Below are 18,839 nucleotides of genomic sequence, written 5' to 3' on the forward strand. Positions count from 1 at the left end.
TGAATCACTGGAGCCCTTTGTTACAAATACAGATTTCCAGGCCATTCTGACTCAGTAAGTACAAAGGGGAGCAAGACTGCCCATGATTTCTGGCTGCAGCCTCATTGAGAACCTCCCCTTGGGCAGTGTTTCCAGGAAGCACTACATCAGGATCTTTACAGGGAGGCCAGAAACAGATTTCCATCCAGACCTGCTGAACTTTGGGGGTTAGAGCCCATGAGCCTACAACAAACTGCCTAGGTGCCATGAAGATTCCTGAAGCCTGAGAACCACTGCCCAAGATGATACTCTGCTCTTCTGGCTTTTAAAATTGCTTTAACCCTTGGCTCACACTGCCAAAGACTTATGCTCCTGAATTTGAGTGGTATTAAGAACTCTTATAGAATAGTTATTAGATGACTGTTTTGATTCAATAATAAAAATATATCTTTGACTTTAACAGCATCTCTAGTTTTGAACTAGTACAGGTGTATCCTCATAACATATATAACTTGCCCAACTTCTAAGGTTGGAACAGGTGAGCTTCATGACCCACTGTACAGAGAAAGACACTTGGCCCAGGGGACTGATTTTCCCCAGCCACAGAATTGGAAGATGAAAAATCTGCCTTCACAATCCAGCCTCTGTCTCCACTTTGTGTAGATCTCTGCCCCATCCCATAGTCAGACCCCATTCCTGACCCTACACCTCCTCCACTACCCCAAGTTCCTGAAATTCATTCAACCAACTAGAGAAGAGGTAGCTTCTAGTGAACGGGGTGGGGGTGGGTCCACACACTAGATCCAGAAGAAGGGGTCATGGAGCTGTCATGCACACCTTGACACCACCCTTCTTCAGTCCAATCTGTTTTATCAACGATTACTTCTGGATGGGTACAATTGTACAGGATGCCGTATCCTATCTCTGCCTCACAGGCCTTTCCCAAAGCACATGTTGGTAATCAGGATCCATACTTGTGAGGGGCCAGGATAGGGCTTCTGGGATCTAGGTCTGGTTTTATACAGATCAACAAATGGCAGGAGGGGCTGGAGCAGGATACTATGTGGCCCAGCAGGCCTTCCTCATGTCCCTGGGCATCACCGGTGACAATTCCGCTCTGTCAACCCAGAAGGTTCAAGCTGGGGCTGGGTCCAATCTCTGCAGCTGTTTACACTGCCAAGAATTTTCTCAAGCAATTACCCAGAGCTGCGTTGCCCTGCCTCACCAGCATTCCACTCACTGGCTTGAGGGGGTCCCTCCACAAACACTGAGTAATAGCCACCTTTTCACAATGCATAGAAAATAAAATCACCTAATAGAATTTCCTCAAAATTACTTGTCTCTCCCAGACATTTTTTTAAATCTTTAGCGCCTGCTACTGCTTGTAGACTCATGTACACTCACAGATACCCAAAACAGATGCACACACAGCAAAGAAATAGTAACATAAAATGCAGAAAGAGCCAATCAGTGCCTAGCCTGCTGGCCTGTTGTAGACACAGGGGCTGAGGACGGGGGTTTTTCCCCATAAACTTGTAATGGAGATTTAAGTGCATATGGTGTAACTCAGTGCCTTTGTATTTTAAGGTGTGCTCCACAAAGGAGCACAGTAACTCGGCTGTGTATTCATGCATCAACAGCCCCTACTGAAAACCCACTATTTGTCAGGCCCTGAGAAATCTGCCACCAAATCAAACACATGTGTATGTTCAAGGACGGCAAGCCCAGGACTTCACTGCAGGCCACACCTAAAAGCAGATCTCCTGGGAGAGCTCTGGTCAGCCATTGTCCAAACAATGAGGCCACCTGCAGGTATATGGTCATTCATGGATGCCAGGGGTGGGGCTGGGAAGATGCTATGAGCTTTCAGTGATGCCAGATGGCTGCCTCCCAGAAAGGCCAACATGCTTAGTCCACTCTGAGAGCGGGCGTTCTGCTGCCAGCCCAACACGTCCTACTGGTGCAGAAACAGCCCAAAAGAAGGCCAGGTCTCCAGACCCTGTTTTGCACAGGCCAAAGGGCAGCTCGGAGAAGGCAGGTGGTTGTCTTCCCTTGTAGACACCAGTGGCCCATTCTCAACAAGCCCCAGACACAGTGTGAAAGGACTTAAGCTTGAAGAGGCAAGTGTTTGGAGACTAAGAGGCCGGTTCTGTGTCCGGAAAGCCAGAGGATTTCAGCATCCCTGCCTCCCAGGCTGCCCTGTTCTCCTCTGAAAATAAACTTTAAAAGCCCCAGGCAGCCTCCTCCCCGCCCCCCACAATGCCTTCTCTCTCCCCACAAAGCAGAGCCAATGGAAATGGGGAAGGGGAGGGAATGGAGGGGTGCTCTCTTTCAGTGTGGATTTCCCACACCTCATGTCAACCAGCCCCTTCCTTCCGCCCAGGCAGAGAATCTCATAGGGGCCTGCCTGTCTGGCCAAGTGTCCCCAACTGGCCCATGGCTGCTACTGTCCCTTTGTTCCTGCCCTGGCCTGGGCTAAGGACCTGCCTGGTTTTGGAGCTGCTTGCCCCAGTGCAATTCCACCAGAGCCCCACTAAGGGAAAAAAGACAGGTTAAGGGGCCAAACCAGCAAGGAGAGGCACCCCTAGATACAGCAGAGTTTGGGAGGGATCTGCTGTCTGTGTAGGCAGCTCATTGATCCACTTTTCTGATAATTATCCCTCACTCATCACAAACCCAGTGACGCTGGCCCCAACCCAGCCAGGCAGGCGGGAAGGCGGCTCTGCGTGTGAAAAGGAGAAAATGAACCTGTCTGTGTTCGCTGGAGGAGAGATAGGAGTGAATGGTGTGTACTATCCCTGCGCACTGAGCAGGGACGATGGGGCTGCTTTAATATTCTGCTGAATGTGGTGTTTCTTTTAACCCTTTCTGGAGAGATTTTCAGCTTAGAAAGCCAGGCTCTTCTTGCCAGGCTGCTGGCAAAGTTGCTGGGGCTGTGCCGAGAAGGAACACAACTCCCACAACAGGAGCCACTCCAGGACACCTAGTGACAGGGCGCATATACAGGGCTGGGCGCCACCCGTACAAGGGCACTCTCCCTCGGGCAGCTCCAGCCCAGCAGCCGACCGGGAGCCAAGAAGGCGTCTACGGAAGCAACTGCGAGCATCCAGACGTGGGTTCCCACGCACTTGCTCTTCGAACAATTTTGCTCGCTTGCATGCCCTCCTTTCATCGATGGAGACCCAGTGCCAAGACCAGGCTCCCAAAGTGGGCACCCCTCTGCTCTCCGAGGCTCAGCCTCTGACCCTCTGGCAGGCGCGAAGACGCTAGGACGTTGGACGCTACAAAGTCCAGCCTCCCCTAGCCCGTTGTTCACGCTCGCTCACCCAGGTTGTCCTGATCGGTTTGGAAGTGTGAAACGCTGCGCTTGTCCTATTTCAACTGCTCCCGCCTTTGCCTCTCTGTAAGTCAAACCCAAGCATCCCTGCTCCGGGGTGTCGCCCGCGCTCCACACAGCTCTAGTCCCCGCACGTCCCAAAATGCATCCCCTCCGCACAAAGACCAGAAGCCGGGAAGGGCAGCGGGAGGCAGACAAAAAACCATCTTCAGAAAGGCAAGTGAGAGCTTTCTAGGCATTCATCGTCGCACCCCCGCGCCGCCACCAGAACGAACGCGGCACACCGTGGTCTTCCCCACGCGGGGAAGGCATCAGCCCCGCCCTGGGGCCCCGAATGCCCCAGCTCCACTCCGAGAAGGGCAGCGCTTTCCGGAGGTGTCAGGAGCGCTGGACCACGGTGTCTGGGGTGGGGGCGTTTCCGCTGGGCAACCGGTAACAGCTTGCGAGGGACCGGACAGACCAGCCCAGCGAGCCACCAGTTCAGAACGCTGCGCATGATTGCCGCGCAGAGTCCCTCCGCGGAGTTTCAACCCGCCGGCCACCGGGAAACGAGGCTGCGAGCCCGGCCGTGGCGGCGCACCACCCCGACAGTGGTTTCCCCCCAGCAACTCCGCTCGGCTCAGGGGCCGAGCCGCGTTCCCAGGAGGGGCTGCGGCCCGCGCTCAGTATCTGGGACCAGGGGCGGGGGAGGGGCGGGGGCGGGGAGCAAGGCAGGGATTTCCCACAGGGATTCGCGGGCGCCGCCGAGCGCGGGTGCTCCCTGCTGCGCCAGGCGCTGTGCCCGCGGGGCGCGCTTGCCCGGCCACAGCCCAAAGCGCAGCCAAGGCTGAAGTAGCAGGGGGAGTGTCGCTGCCTCCTGGCCTGCGAGTCTCCCCTCCGGGGCGAAGACGACGCTGGGCGAGTTTCGGCCGGACCTACCACCCACCCACAGCACCCCCCGTTCCCAGGCTCAAGAGGCGACAAAGGTGTCCGCCTCGCCCCGACTTGACCCAGGAAAGATGCAGCTCCCGCGGGCTCCGGGACCACCAGACTATCCCCCGAGGGTACGGCCAATGAACTCAGTCCCTCTCCTCCGGCAGCCACTTTCGGGGCACCGGGGTAGAGCTCTGATCCCCGCGCTCAGAGCTAGCCCGCCGAGCCCAGAGTCCCCGAGCCCGAGCAGAGGTAAAGGAGAGGTGGCGCACGGCCACCTAAGCGCATCCGTGGCCGGGACAGGAAGGGAACCGACAGGCGCTCGCACTCCAGGGGCCGGATGGCCGGAGCCGTCCCTTCGTCCCCAGTACCGGGCGCCCCCAGAGCTAAGGAGCCTGCACCGCAATGCAGCGGGCTCCACGCTCCCCGAGCCGAGCCGGAGCTCCGAGAGACCCGAGCTGCCCAGGAGCGCCGGGGCGCCGCAGCCAGGGGCTTCGCGAACCAGCTGCTGGCGCCGAGAGCCAGCCGGGGGCGCGCCAGGGGTGCCGCCCCAGCCTCGAGCTCGGTTGCGGCCGGGGCTCCCCAGCAGCCGTGCCCTCCGGTCGCGGGAGGCTGGCGGCGCGAAGCATCCAGACCAGCCCCGGGGATACAGCCGCCAGCCGCCAACTTGCTCCGCGGAGGCTACGTTACCTTCCATAGAGGCCACTGCGGATGCCAGGAGGAGCAGCAGCAGGCAATCCGGGGCCATCGCCGGCCGGCGGCCCCCAGGCCGAGCCCAAGCCAAAGCGGCCGCGCGGGGAGGGCGCCGCGTCCCGGGGCGCCGCTGCACTCCCCGCCGGTGGCTTCTCCGTATCCTTTCGCGCTCTAGCTGGGACCGGACTCCCCGGAGCGCGGCGTGGGCGTGGGCGGGAGTGTGCGCGCGTGGGGCGGTGCGGGCGCGCGTGGGTGTGGGTGTGCATGTGTGTGTGTGTGTTTATGGGAGAGGTGGGTGTGTGCGTGCGCGTGTATGGGAGAGAGAGGGCGAGGGAGTGTGAGCTGGGGAGAGCGCGCGAGTGCGTGTGCGTCCTGGTGTCACATTGCGAGCTACAGCGGAGCCTACGAGAGGACGGAGCCGGCCAGACTGACGCGGGAGGGAGTGGAATCCCCCACCATCAGCTCTCTCCCCACCCCTAACACCTCCTGTCCAATCAAGGAATCAAACCTGCAAAATTCCCCCGTCCAATCAGGCGCGAGCACCTCCTTACACAGGCATTGTTAGTTTAAGAAAAACTTTTGCTTGCAAGGCTGTGCGGGAGGGCTCGGAAGGCACTAGGAGGGGTCCGGGCTCCCCCTCGTGGTGTTCTCTGAGAAACGCACCCGCCTGCCCAGCTCCCGAGGCCCCAGACTTAGGAGGCCTGGTCAAGGAGCCTGTTGAGGCGCTTTGCCCTCCTTATAGCACACCAGGATTGGGTGAGCTTTAAATAATCAATTTTTTCTTATTTCATCTTAGCGACACTTGCCCTGGCTACCCTTTAGAGTGCAACCGGAAGGTGCACTCTATCCTTCCTATTCACAGCACTTCACCTTCTAACACAGAATGGATTTTACATCTGTTTGTTACTAATCAATTATGTTTAGGGGCACCTGTCCTTAGGCATCTAACTCTTGATTTCAGCTCAGGTCATTATCTCACTGTTGGTGGGATCTAACCCCACAGTGGGCTCTGCACTAACAGTGTGGAGACTGCTTGGGATTGTCTCTCTCCCTCTCTCTTTGCCCCTCCTCCCACTCACACTCTCTCTCAAAATAAATAAATAAATTTTTAAAATATGTTTATTGTGGGTCTCCCCTTATTAGAATGGAAAGGATCTCCATTCTTGGGATTCATATGTGTTTTGTTACTACAGAAAGCCCAGTACCTTGAACAGTGAAGGTGATGGCATATATCGGAAGGAAGGAAGGAAGGAAGGAAGGAAGGAAGGAAGGAAGGAAGGAAGGAAGGAAGGAAGGAAGGAAGGAAGGGAGGGAGGGAGGGAGGGAGGGAGGGAGGGAGGGAGGGAGGAAGGAAGGAAGGAAGGAAGGAAGGAAGGAGGTTCAGAGAACCTGTGGACTGCTGTTCCAGTGTGTACAGCTCGCTGAATATGCGTCCTAACTCCCTGCTGTTCTAGTCCTCCACAAGTTTCTGTCTACTTTTCACTTCCAAATGCATTCTATGAGCATCCACAGAGGGCCTGACCCCAGAAGTCAGGTCAGGTGGGAGAGACCAATGGTGAACACAGCTTGCTATAAAAAGCAGAGATCGAAGTAGAAGCAGCAAAAGGCTTTGCAAAGTGGGGCACAGAAAAAGGCACCCTAATTGCAGGTGAGACCTCACACATGGGTTGGAAGGACTTGACTGGGCAACAAGGGAACAGGGCACCGGAAGTAGGAGTGATTCTCCCAGGCCCAGCTCCCACTCTTCCTCTCCTCCTGTCTCTTCCCGTCTCTGAATATAGCCAGTGTTCTACACTGAGGACCTGCCTTGAGGCTGTAATGTTGTGTTGGAGAAGTGTCCTCCCCCCAGCACTCCCACCCCAGACCTGATGATGGTCTGGTACTACAAGGTCAGGGAGGGTCTGCTGGATGGCCTCTCTAACAGCAGCAAAGGTGGCTGCCTCTTCCCCATCAAGCCCTTCCCAGAGTTGTCAATGAATTAACAGTGAGCAGGTGTGGTGACCCTCCCATGCTCTCTGTCCTCCTTCTCAAGCTTTGCTAAGTCCATTTCCCACCGTGTGTGTGTGTGTGTGTGTGTGTGTGTGTGTGTGTGTGTGTGTGGTCTCTGCTTTGCTGGGACCACACCCTCTCTGTCACAGCCAAACTCCTCTCCCTATCCTGATCCTGCTTTTTCTCCCCCACTCTCACTAGGGCTTCTTGCCTCTCCCTGACCCTCCAGCCCACACTGCCTCAACACCTGAAAGGTAGATCCCATCATCATCTATCTTGACGCCATGCCAGCTGACCTCTGCCCTGCCATACACCACCAATGGTGTCCCAACATCTCTGGAGTGATCACAGTGGGAATGACCCACCCCCAGTTACCCATCATCCTCTTGGATCCCTAGCACCCCCGCCCCTGCCAATGGATGACCAACAGTTGTCCTGCAGCCCTTGCCTCCCTTTCCAAGGTCCCCATTCTCTTACCACTGTCTTACCACTTTCTACTGTTCCCTCTTCAACTCTCCAAAGCAGATCCCCTCCACCAGTTCGTCCCTGGAAACTGCTCCCTGGGTCCTTGGACAATTCCTTGGCAGCTTCACCTGCTCATGTACCTCCATCGCTCCCCTCACTCATGGATGGATGGATGAGGCTCAGACTCTTTTCTCTCCTTCACTACATCACAGCCTTTTGAGAGGCATGTCGGGCAGCGTCCACTTCTGCCACATCTTCCTCCCAGTGCCCTTGTCCCAAACAAGGCTTACAAGACTGTCTCAATTCCAGCCATGTTCCTTCCCCGGGACAACTGGGGAGTCTGAATAGCTGCCCAGCTTCTGTCCCCTCCCCCTCTAATCTTTCTGCACTCTGCTGCCAAACCAATCTTCCTGAAGCCAAACTTGATCTTATCTCTTCCCAGCACAGAAAACTAGTGGCTCCTCGCTGTCTGCTAAAGAAAGACCAACCACTCTGGCGCGGTGTCCAGACTTCTCTATAGGCTCCCTGAAACCTGCCTTCTGGGCCTGGGTGGCTCAGCCAGCTTGAACCCCTCACTCTCCACACCCCCACACCCAGGTCCCCCTTTCCCGGCACGTGGCTAGTCACACACCCACCCACTTACTCAATATTGAGTACCTGCGATGAAGCCAGGCAGGCCCTGCACTAGACTGTGGGGACTCAGTGGACACAGGCCCTGCTCTGAGGGAGCATGCAGTGTAGTGGGGCAGGATGACAGAGGCAGTAGCAATGCCAGGGGGAGAAGAAGGCAAGGCAACAGCTGAAGGGAGATGGTGCAGTCAGACATGAGGGGAACGGCTTCTGTTTACTCAACACCTTCTGCCAACAAGCACTGCGCTGGATGTTTACGTGCAAAACTGAAACGAAGTGGGTAGAATTTCCTGCCCTCTGCTTCTTCCCAAACCCCTCCTTGCCCAGGCAGTCTTGATGGCCCTCGGCTGGTCCCTCCCACCCACAGTCTCCTGCTACATCTCTTTGGGCAGTTCTGAGTGGCTCTTCCAGACCTGGCTGAAGACCACTGTCCAACTGCAAAACGTCACCGCTGGGAAGACCCTAGCAAACCGTAGGTACAGGGATCCCAAGGAGAACTCTGCCAGGGTCTTTCAACCTGTACCAGGTAAATTACACAAGAATTTCTGACTTAATGTCTTCTAATTCCCCAAGCTTCACTCCTGAGAATTTGAAGTCAGTAGGCATGAGGTAGGCCCACAAATATGATTTTATAGGCCCCACCCCGGTTGATTCTGCTGCACAATGAGGCTTGGGAGTCACTGTTCCTGCCCAGGTGTTTAAAACTGTGCTCTCAGGTCATCTCAGGGGACTGCCAGGTGGGGAAGTACAGGAGTGATCAGGGGATGGAGCCCCAGACCTCCCTTCTATTCCAGCAGCTTTTTGTATCGGGGGGCGGGGGGCATGAATACCAGGTTTTGTTTGAAGAAAGGGTTCTGTGGCAAGAAGAGGAAGAGTCAGAGGGGAGGTAAGAGGGGCTAAAAGAGAGGGTTGGATTTGGGTGGGGTTGGGGCACATCAGATCAGAAGGGGTAAGGAAAACAGCATTGATGACTTTGAAAGCATGCTGATGGCTCAGATAAGAATAGCATCAGTTTAGGGCTTTTGTTAATTTCTCTAATAACCCAGGGGATTGACTTTTCTTGAGCAAGTTAAATATTAATTTAGCTGTGCAGCAAATTGATCTTTCTCTTGCAATGGGTTGTGATTTGCAAATATCCCTGAAAGCACCATTGGTTGGGGAATGCAAGCCTGGGTGCCTATTTTCCCCAAAGCATCTCCTAGGCTATTTTGTTTTTCTCTCTGATGTCAAATGCTCACTTGTTTTCTTGATTAATCACCCAGCTATTTGATATCACTAAATCACTCCTTCAAAGCTATAGATGCTCACCTCTAAGCCTGTAGCTAAGGATTCCCAGGAACCCAAAGGTGATTTGACCCTTTGTCTACAGCTCAGAAGTCCTTCTGGCTAGATGGTTTTGGGGCAGCCAGTCAGTTCACCCCCCACCTCTAAAGAGTCTGTCTAAAAGGCTGAAAGAGATTTCTGGTGAACACAGTTGTATAACTTCCCTTGATAACTCTACACATTATAAAGCTAACCTATAGAATGTGCTAGCTCACCTCTAACCTGCATCCCTTTTATTGTAATTTAAGGCTGTTTTCTTCATTCTACCTAGTGGTGGAAAGCGTAGACAAACAGTAACCATCCTGAGGATGATTATATGGCTATCTTATACCTGAGAAGATGTTAAGTTGCTCCCTTATCCCATCTTTTTAAAAATATTACTTAACTGCATAAATTAAAGTTTTAGTTATACACTCCATGACCCAAGTTACCTTTAATTTGATTCTTAAGCTGCAAGATACCACTTTCATCAATTCCTTTTGGAGAAGCAGGTAAACCATTTACGAGTCATATAAAACATTTTAACAATGGGTGATAGACAAATAACAAAATCTTCCTCTCTCTTGTGCTCTTTCAACATTTATTGTGCAGCAACTCTGTGTTAGTCACCTGCAAGGTGCTAGGGACCCAGTGATGTTTGTGACCCAGCAGCCCCTCCCTTTGAGGATCTCATGGTCTCCCTAGGAAAACAGATGTCAAAATGCATTGTGGGATTTTCTGTACAAAATGGCCTCTGGTTAGAGCCTTCCAACAAGACTTTCCTTGTTTCTCAGGAAAATATCCCAGAAAACATAGACAAATATGAAGACTCACACTAATGAGGTGAATGAACACTGATAGACAACATAATTGCCAGGATGTAGAAGGAACTGACAATACTTATAAGGCAGATGAAGTTGGTTGGAGAACAACCTATCAAGCACATGTATGACATATGCCAAGTTCTCCCCTATAAGGAGGATGTGTTTTAAAGAAATAGATAGGAAGATATGTTGTAGTTCCCTCTCTGCCAATACCTGACTCAGACGCCCAAATAAAGAACAGTTTTCCCTGGTCATCTTCCTCCCTTCCCCCAAGGTCTTCTTATACCCAGGAAGAGCCCCAAAATGAGCAAGACAACTGGGAAGACAGATGGGCTGGTGAAGACACAGTGTACTCAGGATGTGAAGGATGGTCTAGAGGCTGGAGCAGGCACAGTAATAATTATGGAATTTGTGCAGCCTGCTGAATGTTGTTTTTCCTATGACACATCAGATCAGAGCACCAGAGAATCAGGACGGTGGCTGGGGAAAGATGCCACTTCAGTAGAGCAGATATACACTAGATGAAGCCTGTTGGCAACTGGCAATTGAACATTGGCTGGCCCTCCAGTATAGGTCTAAACAGAAGATTCAACCATCAAGCAAGAGAGAGATGGAGGGCCCAAAGCCAACCCACTCATCCTGCCTAGCAAAAAACAGCAAGAATTAATGAGTCTCTTCCTTCTCAAGGAGCAGTAAGAGGAATCATGACACCCAGGGTCTATTAGAACACTGAAGAACAAAGAGCAGAACAACACCTCCACGACCCAGAGGGGAGCATCTTTTTAAAAATGATGTTCTGTACAGTCAAGAGAGACTTTCAGGAAGCTTCTTGGCATGCACGAAGACAAACTCCATGAAAAAGGTCCAAGTTTACAAGAAAGCAGGTTAAGCAGAAAAGACAACAGAATGAGAGATGGGAAGAGAAAGAGAGAAGGGTTTTCAGGAAACAAAACTGCAGTGTCAGAATCGAACTTCACCTTGGTGTAGCAGTAAAGGGCAGATGTGTTGTTGTTGAGCAATGAATGAATGATATGCAAGACAAACAGAATCTTTCAAACAATAATTACAAAATGGACAGAAAAGGAAAACCATTGAAAGAGAATACAGAACATATAGGAAACAGAAAATGTAGAGCCAACATATATAAAATTGTGCCCATGCTTGCAAAGGACTGGGGACTTGAAAGAATCCCTAAAATCATTCCTAAAAGAGATACCACTACAAACGCCATGAAAGTAATGGCAGAGCTATGAAAGAATAAAACTTGTCTTAGCTGAATAAAAACCTGATAATTACATCTAGGTAATGTTTTCAAACTGTATGGAGATTTTAAAGAAACCTTACATCTGTATAAGGACACACATGGACAAATAGGTTACCTACAGTAGAATAAAGATCGTTAACTTCGTAACACTAAATTCCAAAAGAAAATGGAACCGGAGCTATAGAGTTTTACGAGGGAAAATTTGTGACACAAAAAATATATTTCCAGCTGACTGAAAGCAATAGATGTTTTGGTTACATTTTCAGGTCTCAGAAAGCTTGCAACCGCTTAGAAAAAATATACTTGAAAATATATTCAAATGACAGAGACGAGTTTTGGTGACAAGCAATAAAATCAACTAAAATAGAAGTCTAAATGTTTGCAAACTGCTTTTAAATTGAATTGAAATGTCAAAAATAGTCTCAATAAAGAATATACATGTTGTTAACATTCTAATTACAAAAACCTAAATCTAATAACTCAGATCATGTTAATTAAGAACAAAGAGAAGAGGAATTTAAGGAGAGGTAGCACAGCTATGTGAAATTCCTTGTTCACATGGGTGGGATTCAGAAGAGGTGTTTTTAAAAATAAGATAAAAACAGGGGCGCCTGGGTGGCTCAGTCGGTTAAACGTCCAACTTCAGCTCAGGTCAGGATCTTGCGGTCCGTGAGTTCGAGCCCCGCGTCAGGCTCTGGGCTGATGGTTCAGAGCCTGGAGCCTGCTTCCGATTCTGTGTCTCCCTCTCTCTCTGCCCCTCCCCGATTCATGCTCTGTCTCTCTCTGTCTCAAAAATAAATAAACGTTAAAAAAAAAAAACTAAAAAAAAAAAAAAAAAAACCAAAACATAAAAACAGAGAGGGAGGCAAACCATAAGAGACTCCTAAATACAGAGAACAAACTGAGGGTTGCTAGAAAGGTGTTGGGTGGGGGGATGGGCTAAATGGGTGATGGGCATTAAGGAGGGCACTTGTTGGGATGAGCACTGGGCATTATATGTCAGTGATAAATCACTAAATTCTACTCCTGAAACCAATATTACACTATGTTACCTAACCTGGATTTAAATAAAATATAAAAAAAAAAAAAGAAGAGGTGTGGTTTTTTTAATGCTCGAATCTTACAAATACCAAAATTGCTTTAAAATAATTAAAGTTCATTTAAAAACAATTTAAATACTTAAAAGTTTGCACAAATATACTTAAAAGAAGTATATATGCCTTTGAAAATACTGGAGAAGTTAAAAATGAAATATACCCCGATGTTTTTTTTTAAATGAATTTTAAAAATATTAAATAAACAAAAGGGAAGTTATTAAATAATAAGCATTTACTAGAAATTACATAATCACTTCCAATTACAAATATGAATGAACTGACTCTTGATTAAAAACACTTGTTGGCTACAAAATAATATCATTACATATGGTGCCTAAAACAAAGGGAAAAATACATAGTAAAAGAATAATTTTAATTTAGGGTAATATTACAGGTTACCCTGCAAAACTTTTGCTAACCACAGCTAGCAAAACTCAGTAAAACAGCTTCTTTTCAATATATTACAGAGCTCATAAGAAGTATTCCCAAGGGCCTTGAAACAAAGAAGCACTAAAATCCCGAATGGTAAATGTGGGAGCTTACATGGCAGTGTGGGTGGGGATTAGTCCCTGTTCTGGGAAATGTAATGGCTTGAATTTTAATGTACATGAATTGGAAACAAGACTTCGAATGAATGCAAGGCAAAAAGTTGGAACAACGATCACTGCAGAAAGCTGAGACCTCAAATTGCAATACCTTCACCAAAAAAGTGGACTGAGGGAAGTGTCTCCAGTCCCTCTCACAGAGGAGAGGAAGGAAGCTTGCCCCTCAGCCTGGGCAGCTCCCCTCAGAATTCCTCTCATAGGCCTTCACTTACATGAGTTTGAGTTCAGATTTATACTATCTGATCTCAGATCTCCCAAGCCAAGAACTCAATTGAAAACAATTAGTTGTAAATGCATTGGCAGGAGGAAATGCAGAAAAGAACACACCTCCCACAAGGTTTCCACAGATAAAGCCCTGACAGACATGAACTCACAATCCACAATCACAGAGCACATGAATAAATCTACCATGAGCAAAATTCAGCAGGCAAAACAAACAGGATTAGACCCTTATTCCTGTAGAACTACCAGAGAAAGTCTCTTAAATATCAACATTTAAAATCATAAGACACTATTTAAAAAACCGATTGATTTGAGACAGAACCACATAGAAAAGGAAACTAGAAACTGGATAGGTTTAAGAGGTTCTATATACTGGACAGGTTAACTGAACTTCATGTTAAATTTGAGAAAATTAACTCTAATGCAACAGAGAAAAGTGAAGCTTAATGTAAAACATTTAAAAAGGGGTTGAAAATATGATAGAACCAAGGTAAGGCTATCATTTTTCAAATACCTAGGAGGAAATAATAGAAGTGGTGGGGGGGGGGCAGGAGGAGATAAGCAATATTAAAAGAAAATGGCAGATAAATTTCCAGAACTTGGTGAAGGAAATGAATTATTCAGATTCAGGAAACACAGATTTTGGAAGTCCTGAGCAAAATAAAAAGAACCTATCCCTGACTAGGCAAACTGTAATGCACTTTAGAACACCAAAGACAAAAACTTAAAAGCCATCAGAGTGAAGTGACAAGATGCTAGTAAGAAATGACCATGAGTCTTCCAAGCAGCAAAATGTTCGGTACAGAAAGAAAATAACCATCAACTTAAAATTTTATGTAACCTAAAATCCTATATCCAGCTACATTTTTTTCAAGACTGAAAGCAAGACAAGGATGTTTCAAGCAACATTAAGGAGGTTAGCAGCCAGGTGCCATCTTTGAGACTTACTTACGGAAATGGTTCAGGAATAAGGAAATAAGAAATGAACTCAGAAGAGCAAAGTAAGATGAATGAAGCAATAATGAGCAAAGGAAGTGGTAAATATGGGTAAATCTTTGGGGTTTATAAAAGCAAGATAATACTTAAAATACAGAATAAGAACAGCATCTAAGTCAGGAGTTTAGAAACTGAGTTTTCTAAAACCCTGGTACCATTCTGAAGGCAGTTTTAGATGTTGCTAAGTCAACCATGCTTTAAAAATGTTAAGGGTAACCTCTTCCAGATAAGCAGCGGTATGGCGGGGGTTGTGGTGGTGGACTAACCAATACAATGGAAAGTAGGAGAGGAGAAAAAATAAGTAAGAAGAGCATTGCACACACAGAGTGAAAAATAAAATGATGGAAATAAATGCATATTTACGACAGCATTCACAATAAGGGTATCAGCAACACAATAAATATAACTAAATGAAAGAACAGTCTAATTTTAGACAATCTATTCACTCATTAACTGATTAAAGGACAAAACCTATACCATCATCTCAAGAGACATAAAACATTTGATAAAAATTCAGAACTTCGTCACAATTTAAAAAGTATTTAATAGGGGGAATAGAAAGAAACCTTCTTGTCTTTAGACATGGTATCTACCAAAACCCCAGAGCACATAATACACTTAGTGATGAAACATCAGAAGTATTCCCTTTAAAGCTGAGGAAGAAGAAAGGATGCCTACTCTCCTTGCTGCCATTCAACACTTGCTAGAACTAGGGTTCTAGCTAGCACTCTTAGACATGAAAAAGAAATGAAATCCATAAGGAAGAAAGAGAACCAACAGTAAGTTTATCACAAACACTAAGATTATCTATATAGAAAACCAAGAAACTGACAAACCAGTAGACCAAACATGAAAAATGAGCAAATTTGCTGGTTACAAAGTCAATACATAAAAATCTATTGCTTTCCTAAACATCTACAGAAAATAGATAATTTTCAATGCTATGGCATTTTAATAGCAACAAAAACTCCAAAGTATCTTGGAATAAATTTAAAGAAAGTTTTAAACAGCCTGTATGGAAAAAATTATAAGACTTTATGAAAGGACATGTAAATTACTGGGGAGATGTACCATCTTTGTGGGTAAAAAAGCTGATGGTGATTCTCTACAACTTTAAATATAAGTTGAATACAAATATAAGAAAAATACCCACAAAATTTTGGAAGAATTTGACAAATTGACCCCAAATTCAAAATCAAAAGGCAATAACCAAGTCTATTCTGAAGACAGAATGGGAGGCATAATTAAAACAATATGGAATTGATGTAGGGATTTAGGACCAATATGTTTATGGAAACACCGTGTCAAGGAAAGCACTACCAAGTACTGGGGAAAGAATCAACCATTCAATAGATGTTGCAGAGACAATTTGAAAAAACAAAATTAGACTCCTCTCACACCAAATACAATCAATTCCAGTGGATTAAAAACAAATATGAAAGGCAAATTTTCAAAATAATTTTGAAGAAAATATAGGATAATGTTTTAATGACACGGGTGGGTGGAGGGGAATTTCATAAGCAGGACACAAAAAAGCACAAATTACAAAGGAAAATATAGACATATATGAAGGACTGCATAAAATGAAAAACTTTGGTACTTTTAGTACCATAAATATAGTTAGGCCACACATTGGGAGAAAATATTTGCCACCCATCTAATTTAAAAAAATATTAATATCCAGATTTATATACAGAACTTCTCTAAACCAAAAAGAAATAAACATTTTTAAAAGGGCCCATGTGCTTGCTCTGGCAGCACATCTACTAAAATTGAGATGATGTAGATGATGTAGACACTGGCACGACACCAGTGCAAAGATGGCACACACATTTATGAAGTGTTCCGTAGTTTGAGACCATACAAAAAGGACAGATACTGTATGATTCCACTCATATGATTACCTACCTTGAGTAGGTAAATTCATGAAGAGAGCAAGTGGATTAGAGTTTACTGGGAAGGAGGTATGTGGAGTTATTCTTTTTTTTTTTTTTAATGCTTATTTATTTTTGACAGAGAGAGAGAGAGACAGAGCATGAGCAGGGGAGGGGCAGAGAGAGAGGGAGACACAGAATCCGAAGCAGGCTCCAGGCTCTGAGCTGTCAGGATAGAGCCCGATGCGGGACTCAAACCCACAGACCGTGAGATCATGACCTGGGCCGAAGTCAGACGCTCAACCAACTGAGCCACCTAGGTGCCCCAGAGGGGGAGTTATTCTTAATGGGTAGAGTCTCTGTCTGGGGTAATGAATGGGTTTTGGAAATAGATAGTGATGATGGTTGCATGATATTGTGAACATAATTAATGCCACTGAACTGTGCACTTCAAATGGTTACCATACAAATTTGAAGTTATATATTTAATCATACTTTTAAAAGCACCCAATATTAAAGAGGGAAGAAGATTTGAATAGACATTTCAGACAACAGCTAAGATCGGTAGGAGATGGAACAACAGGAGTGTTGATACACTGCTGGTGGGAGTATCGATCGGCTCGAAATCTGAACAGGAGTATGGTATCACTCAATGAAGTTTAACATATGCTTTCTTATGTATTGGAGTAAGTACAGGCCACCATAATACAGATACTAACAATAAAATGGCTTAATGGTAAAAAATGTATTACTCTTTCACATATCCATCCCAAAGTTTACCATCCGGGTCAGTGAGACAATTTTGGTCCTTGTGGTCAGATAGCTGGCTCCTTCTAAGTCATTGCTCCACCAACAACTAGGACTCTGTTGTTTTTCTGCAAAGTTGAAGTTGGGTCACCGCCATGTTTGGGTTTTGGGTCTTATGAAGGGAGAAGAGAGCATGGACGAGGTACACTCATTGCCTTACGGCTCTGATCCCAAAGTGGCAGAATGGAAACTGCTTAGATTCCTTTGGTGAGAACTCAGTCACACAGCCATATGCAACTAAAAAGGAGGCTGGGAAAGATGTCTAGCTGGACTCCAAGTGGGAAGATGGAGAGAACAGATTTGGGTGCACAACTGGCAATCCCCACTACACCATAGGACTCCACAATTTCACAGCTGGGTACACCTTAGCAGCACTTACGTACATTTGCACCAGGAGAGATACACAAGAATGTTCACAGATACTCAACTCATAACAGGAAAAAAACAGGAAATACCTCAAATGCCCATCATTGTGAAACAAAAAAATAAGTATTGGGTATATTCATATACACGAGCAAAAATGAATAAATTATTGTCACACAGTTGGGAAGATGCTCCTAAGACAACATCAATATTCAGCTAGGTAGGTATTAATATTTAAATTGTATGTCTATACATGCATACATACATATATATGTATATTCTATTCATTATTTTGTATATACTTTCAACAGTAAAGTTATCTCCTCAAAATGAACTAGATATAATTTTTCACCCAGCAGACTGGTAAAAACAAATGTTTGTTAATATTAAATGCAGGCAAGGATGTGGGCAGATGGACAGTAAAAGTATAAATTGCAGTTTTATTCTGTAGGGCATTTTGGCAGTATCTAAGAAAACCTAAATTGGGCATCTCTATGTATTGCAGTTTCGCTGCTCAGCACTAACCCAGAGGAAAAAACCATGGAGCACATAAGGAGGCCGTGTGCAAAGATGTTCAGTGCAGCAAATTTTAAAATAGCGCAAAATTGAGAATAACCTAGATGCCATTAATTAAGGAAAATAAACTCTGATCCAGCCATACTACTAAATATTATACAAGTGTAAAAAGAGTGATGTGCAACTATTTGCGCTTAATGTGAGTAGATCTTCAAGATCCAGGGTTCTGTGAAAAGGCAAGTTGCAGAAGAAACGAGAGAAAACAGTCCTAGATTTCCCATAGGGGTGTGTGTGTGTGTGTGTGTGTGTGTGTGTGTGTGACTTCCTGATTGTATGTACATGTTTTATGTGTTTTGAGTTGTTTCTGAACAGAATTTGCTGTTTAGAAAAGCCTACATGAAGAACTAATGTTTTAAAATATTAATTTAGAAATGTTTTCAAAACAATATGAGATTTGACCATCTAACTAAAACTAAATGAAGAGATGATACAGCTCACCCATTCATTAAAAATATTTATTGAGTGCATACGATGTATCCACATCTGGGATACAGCAGTGAATTATAAAGTCCCTTCTTTACAAAATTCAGTCATTTGAAAGATTGAATTTTACCAAAAGTGAGACTTGGAAACCACAATACTAACCATTTCCATGTATTTTTATGAAGCATACTCTCTGGGTTTTACCATTTTTTTAAAAAAAGTGAGTCAAATGGACAAGTCCAGTAATTGCTCAAAGCCTCGGTTTACCCACCTGAAAAATGAAGTGAGTATATATTCTGCTCAAAAGTCAGTTAACAGGCACTTGCGAGTGCAAAATTGGATCATTCTCTTTATGAAGAGCTATGTGTGGTTGATCAAGGAAAAGAAATGAAGGCAATTTATCTTGCTCTTCACAGACAGTCCAAGGTATGAAATGCTAATCATTATAACAAGAAATGCAGTCCAGATCAAAATGCTGTTA

The 18,839-nt window shown here is 46.1% G+C and overlaps 1 protein-coding gene across 2 annotated transcripts in view; it reads right to left on the reverse strand.

Annotated features, from left to right (window-relative positions):
- Positions 1–18,839, reverse strand: part of EPHB1 (EPH receptor B1) — a 476,611-nt gene that overhangs the window by 423,797 nt on the left and 33,975 nt on the right. The window contains exon 1 of one of the 2 annotated variants that reach the window (XM_027061797.2): positions 4,919–5,348. The exons of the other annotated variant lie outside the window; for it this stretch is intronic. Within the exon in view, the coding sequence (XP_026917598.1) occupies positions 4,919–4,976 (58 nt within the window). The 5' untranslated portion in view covers positions 4,977–5,348. Of the gene's footprint in view, positions 1–4,918; positions 5,349–18,839 lie in introns of those variants that run through there. 2 annotated transcript variants of the gene reach the window in all.

The sequence above is a fragment of the Acinonyx jubatus genome, chromosome C2, assembly GCF_027475565.1.
Source record: "Acinonyx jubatus isolate Ajub_Pintada_27869175 chromosome C2, VMU_Ajub_asm_v1.0, whole genome shotgun sequence".
NCBI lineage: Eukaryota > Metazoa > Chordata > Mammalia > Carnivora > Felidae > Acinonyx > Acinonyx jubatus.